The 6000-nt window shown below is 53.2% G+C and overlaps 1 protein-coding gene across 5 annotated transcripts in view; it reads left to right on the forward strand.

Annotated features, from left to right (window-relative positions):
- The window catches only part of LOC147086826 (inter-alpha-trypsin inhibitor heavy chain H6-like), a 167888-nt gene that overhangs the window by 160977 nt on the left and 911 nt on the right, over positions 1 to 6000 (forward strand). For all 5 annotated transcript variants that reach the window (XM_085979009.1, XM_085979008.1, XM_085979006.1 and 2 more), the window contains 2 exons: positions 520 to 633; positions 4591 to 4971. In XM_085979009.1, coding sequence (XP_085835135.1) covers positions 520 to 633; positions 4591 to 4971 — 495 coding nt within the window. The remainder of the gene's footprint in view (positions 1 to 519; positions 634 to 4590; positions 4972 to 6000) is intronic.

Raw genomic sequence — 6000 nt, forward strand, 5'->3', positions numbered from 1 at the left:
ACCAGACTGATTCCTGGGATGGCAGGACTGTCGTGTGAGGAGAGATTGGGTCGACTGGGCCTGTATTCACTAGAGTTTAGAAGAATGAGAGGGGATCTCATTGAAATGTATAAAATTCTGACCGGGCTAGACTGACTGGGTGCAGGGAGGATGTTTCCCATGGCTGGGGGGGGTCGAGAACGAGGGGTCACAGTCTCAGGATACGGGGTAGGACATTTAGGACTGAGATGAGGAGAAATTTCTTCACTCAGAGGGTGGTGAACCTGTGGAGGCCAAGTCACTGAATCTATTTAAGAAGGAGATAGATAGATTTCTAGACACAAAAGGCATCAAGAGGTATGGGGAGAGAGCGGGAATATGGTATTGAGATAGAGGATCAGCCATGATCCTATTGAATGGCGGAGCAGGCTTGAAGGGCCGAATGGCCGACTCCTGCTCCTATTTTTCGATGTTTCTAAAGCGCTCTGTTAGATCTGAGAGGACCTTGACTTAACTGTGATTTATTTCTCTCCCGTGCAGTGGAAGGGGAGCCCCACTTTGTCGTCCAAGTCCCGAAATCAAAGGAGACCATTTGTTTCGCCATCGACGGCAAGCCGGACGAGATCCTGCAGCTGGTTTCTGATGCCATCTCAGGTAAGGGTCCTGGTGCCCAGTTAACCATAAGGACCAGGCGCCCGCAGTGAATCACAGAGACTGTGACCGCAGAGGTTCCACAGAGCAAGAAACGGAAAGAAAGGACTCCCATTTCTCCAGCGCCTTTCCCCACCTCAGGACGTCCCAAAGCTCTTCACAGCCAATGAAGGACTTTTTTTGAAGTGTGGTCACTGTTGTATTGTGGGAAACGCGGCAGCCAATTAGCGCACAGCAAGCTCCCACAAACAGCAATGTGATAAATGGCCAGATCATCTGTTTTTTAGTGATGTTGGTTGAGGGATAAATATTGGGCCCAGGACACCGGGGAGAACTCCCCCCTGCTCTTCTTCCAATAGTGGCCGTGGGATCTTTTACGTCCCATCTGAGAGGGCAGACGGGGGCCTTGGGGTTAACGTCTCATCCCGAAAGACGGCATCTCTGACAGTGCGGTGCTCCCTCAGTACTGCCCCTCCGACAGTGCGGCGCTCCCTCAGTACTGCCCCTCCGACAGTGCGGCGCTCCCTCAGTACTGCCCCTCCGACAATGCGGCGCTCCCTCAGTACCGCCCCTCTGACAGTGCGGCGCTCCCTCAGTACCCCCCCTCCGACAGTGCGGCGCTCCCTCAGTACTGCCCCTCCGACAGTGCGGCGCTCCCTCAGTAGCGCCCCTCCAAAAGTGCGGCGCTCCCTCAGTACTGCCCCTCCGACAGTGCGGCGCTCCCTCAGTACTGCCCCTCCGACAGTGCGGTGCTCCCTCAGTACCGCCCCTCTGACAGTGCGGCGCTCCCTCAGTACTGCCCCTCCGACAGTGCGGTGCTCCCTCAGTACTGCCCCTCCGACAGTGTGGCGTTCCCTCAGTACCGCCCATCCGACAGTGTGGCGCTCCCTCAGTAGCGCCCCTCCGAAAGTGCGGCGCTCCCTCAGTACTGCCCCTCCGACAGTGTGGCGCTCCCTCAGTACTGCCCCCCGACAGTGCGGTGCTCCCTCAGTACTGCCCCTCCGACAGTGTGGCGTTCCCTCAGTACCGCCCATCCGACAGTGTGGCGCTCCCTCAGTACTGCCCCTCCGACAGTGCGGCGCTCCCTCAGCACTGAACCCTCCGACAGTGCGGCACTCCCTCAGTACCACCCCTCCGACAGTGCAGTGCTCCCTCAGTACCGCCCCTCCGACAGTGCGGCGCTCCCTCAGTACCGCCCCTCCGACAGTGCGGCGCTCCCTCAGTACCTCCCCTCCGACAGTGCGGCGCTGCCTCAGTACTGCCCCTCCGACAGTGCGGCGCCCCCTCAGTACCGCCCCTCCGACAGTGCGGCACTCCCTCAGTACCGCCCCTCCGACAGTGTGGCGTTCCCTCAGTACTGCCCCTCCGACAGTGCAGCGCTCCCCCAGTACTTGCACCAGGGAAGTGTCAGACCGGGACCCAATGTAGGTCAGCGAGCACAAGGGAGGCGATGGGTGAACGGGACCTGGTGCGAGTTGAGACACGGGGCAGCAGAGTATCGGATGAGCTGAAGTTTGCGCAGGGTGCAGGGCTGGCCAGGAGAGAGGTGACAAAGGAGTGGATGAGGGTTTCAGCTGCGGACGAGCTGAGGCGGAGGCGGGCGGTGTTACGGTGGGTGGTAGCGGGCGGTCTTGGCGATGGAGAGTCACTCGAGACGAGGTGATGCCAACTCAGTATTGCCCGGGTGTTGAGCGGGGTTTCAACCTGCTTGAACAGCCTGTTTCCCAGTGGTGAGAGGTGGTCGAGCGGTTAAGGCGATGGACGGCCAATCCATTGTGCTTTGCGTGGGTGGTTTCAGATCCCATCCTTGCCCGTTAGTTTTTTCCCGGGATGAGAGGGTTGTCCTATGAGGAGAGGTTGTGCAGAAGGGGCCTATACTCTCTGGAGTTTCGAAGAATGAACATACGGATTAGGAGCAGGAGTCGGCCACTCGGCCCCTCGAGCCTGCTCCGCCATTCAATAAGATCATGGCTGATCCGATGACTCCACATTCCCGCCTACCCCCCGATAACCTTTCACCCCTTTGCTTACCAAGAATCTCTCTACCTCTGCCTTAAAAATATTCAAAGACTCTGCTAACCACTGCCCTCTGAGGAAGAGAGTTCCAAAGACTCACCACCCTCTGAGAGAATAAATTTCTGCTCATCTCTGTCTTAAATGGGCGACCCCTTATTTTTAAACAGTGACCCCTCGTTCTAGATTCTCCCACAAGAGGAAACATCCTCTCCACATCCCCCCTGTCCAGACCCCTCCGGATCTTGTGTGTTTCAATCAAGTCCCCTCTTACTCTTCTAAACTCCAGCGGATACAAGCCTAGCCTGTCCAACCTTTCCTCACAAGACAACCCGCCCAGTCCAGGTATTAGTCTAGCAAACCTTCCCTGAACCGCTTCCAACGCATTTACATCCTTCCTTAAATAAGGAGACTTTTCTGCCCTCGCAGCACGTTCCTATGCAGAGCTAGACAGGTAGCTAACAACTTGATATCTTCCCATAAAAATCACAAGGCTTGACTTTTCTTGTAAAACTTTACTGAAAGATTCTTATTGTGAAACTGAAATACAACACAGAACTGGAAGCACACATTAGTATACAAGCACATAACTGATAGGCATACACAAGTTTAGGTACGTCTGAGCAACACAGTACATTTGGCATGTAACTTACCAAACACGTGGAAACACAGCTTACTGTGAATATACATTTAGCAAACCGGAAGGCATTCTCTTTAAATTAGCCCTGTACATAGCTGTGTAAGTTTGCTTACAAAGAAAAGTTACAAACTAAACTTTTTCTGCAAAATATAGTGTACATTAATCATCTATAACATTCTCAAGTGCTTACAGACAAATAGTATCCAAGGCTCAAGTGTGGCAACAATATAACTTCCCAGACCATGTGTGGCTGTAGGTCTGTGATATACAGTAGTTTACTTTACTGCACTTACTGTGCTTTACTGCACTTTACTGCGCTTTTACTGCAGTTGCTAGGTACCAAATATCCACTAGGTGGCGGCACACAATGGGAATCGACCCAAATTACTCAAACCCCTGAATTAACTAGAAAACTAACATAAATTCCTAAAGAAAGACAGCACAGAGACCAATACTGTACACAGTACTCCAGATGTGGTCTCACCAATGCCCTGTATAACTGAAGCATAACCTCCCGACTTTTGTATTCAATTCCCCTCGCAATAAACGATGACATTCTATTAGCTTTCCTAATTACTTGCTGTACCTGCATAGTAACCTTTTGCGATTCATGCACTAGGACACCCAGATCCCTCTGCATCTCAGAGTTCTGCAATCTCTCACCATTTAGATAACATGCTTCTTTTTTATTCTTCTTACCAAAATGGACAACTTCACTTTTTCCCACAATATACTCCATTTGCCAGATCTTTGCCCACTCACTTAACCTATCTATATCCCTTTTGTAGCCTCCTTATGTCCTCTTCACCATTTATTTTCCTACCTATCTTTGTGTCATCAGCAAATTTAGCCACCATACCTTCGGTCCCTTCATCCATGAGAGGTGATCTCACTGAAATGTATAAGATTCTGAGGGGGGATTGACAGGGTAGATGCTGAGAGGCTGTTTCCCCCTGGCTGGAGAGTCTAGAACCAGGGGTCACAGTCTCAGGATAAGGGGTCGGCCATTTTGGACTGAGATGAGGAGGAATTTCTTCACTCAGAGGGCGGTGAACCTTTGGAATTCTCTGCCCCAGGGGGCTGTGGAGGCTCAGTCGTTGAGTATATTCAAGGCTGAGATCGATAGATTTTTGGACTCTAGGGGAATCGAGGGATCGGGGCGGGAAAGTGGAGTTGAGGTCAAAGATCAGCCGTGATCTCATTGAATGGCAGAGCAGACTCGAGGGGCCGAATGGCCGACTCCTGCTCCTAGTTCCTATGTTTCTCAAGACGATTAATTATTTCTCCTTCCCACATCCCACGAGCAGAAGTGACGGTGAACGGGCAGCTGGTCTCCTCCCCGTCCGACGCTCGGCACACGGCGCGGGCGGCCTCCCACATCGGCAGCATCGCCATCCTGCTGGGCAAGCCCGAGCTCCGGCACGCGGTGACGGTGACGGCGGACACGGTGACGGTCCGTTCGGAGCAGGAGCTGCAACTGAGGTGGGGCAAGACGGCAATGGTGGAAAGGCCGGGCCTGCAGGTCGTGGTGACAAAGCGCAAAGGCGTGACCGTCAAGCTGCGACGTGGCATCGAGCTCCGGGTCTTCCCGCACCGCTACCACCACCCTGCACACCCGCCAGTGGACCACCTCGGATTCTACATTGTGCAGGGAGACGGACTGTCCAAGGAGACCCAGGGGCTACTAGGTGAGTGAGTCCAACAACCCGACATCCATCCCCGCTCTCTTAGATACAGAGTAAATCTCCCTCTACACTGTCCCATCAAACACTCCCAGTGCACGCACAGCACGGGTTAGATACAGAGTAAAGCTCCCTCTACACTGTCCCATCAAACATTTCCAGGGCTGGTACAGCACGGGTTAGATACAGAGTAAAGCTCCCTCTACACTGTCCCATCAAACACTCAAACACTCCCAGGGCAGGTACAGCACGGGTTAGATACAGAGTAAAGCTCCCTCTACACTGTCCCATCAAACACTCCCAGGGCAGGTACAGCACGGGGTTAGATACAGAGTAAAGCTCCCTCTACACTGTCCCCATCAAACACTCCCAGGGCAGGTACAGCACGGGTTAGATACAGAGTAAAGCTCCCTCTACACTTTCCCATCAAACACTCTCAGGGCAGGTACAGCACGGGTTAGCTACAGAGTAAAGCTCCCTCTACACTGTCCCATCAAACACTCCCAGGGCAGGTACAGCACGGGTTAGATACAGAGTAAAGCTCCCTCTACACTGTCCCCATCAAACACTCCCAGGGCAGGTACAGCACGGATTAGATACAGAGTAAAGCCTCCTCTACACTGTCCCCATCAAACACTCCCAGGGCAGGTACAGCACGGGTTAGATACAGAGTAAAGCTCCCTCTACACTGTCGCATCAAACAATCCCAGGGCAGGTACAGCACGGGGTTAGATACAGAGTAAAGCTCCCTCTACACTGTCCCCATCAAACACTCCCAGGGCAGGTACAGCACGGCGTTAGATACAGAGTAAAGCTCCCTCTACACTGTCCCCATCAAACACTCCCAGGGCAGGTACAGCACGGATTAGATACAGAGTAAAGCCCCCTCTACACTGTCCCCATCAAACACTCCCAGGGCAGGTACAGCACGGGTTAGATACAGAGTAAAGCTCCCTCTACACTGTCCCATCAAACAATCCCAGGGCAGGTACAGCACGGGGTTAGATACAGAGTAAAGCTCCCTCTACACTGTCC

The sequence above is a fragment of the Somniosus microcephalus genome, unplaced genomic scaffold, assembly GCF_052327205.1.
Source record: "Somniosus microcephalus isolate GS21.2 unplaced genomic scaffold, FLI_Smic_1.0 unresolved_chr7, whole genome shotgun sequence".
Lineage (NCBI taxonomy): Eukaryota > Metazoa > Chordata > Chondrichthyes > Squaliformes > Somniosidae > Somniosus > Somniosus microcephalus.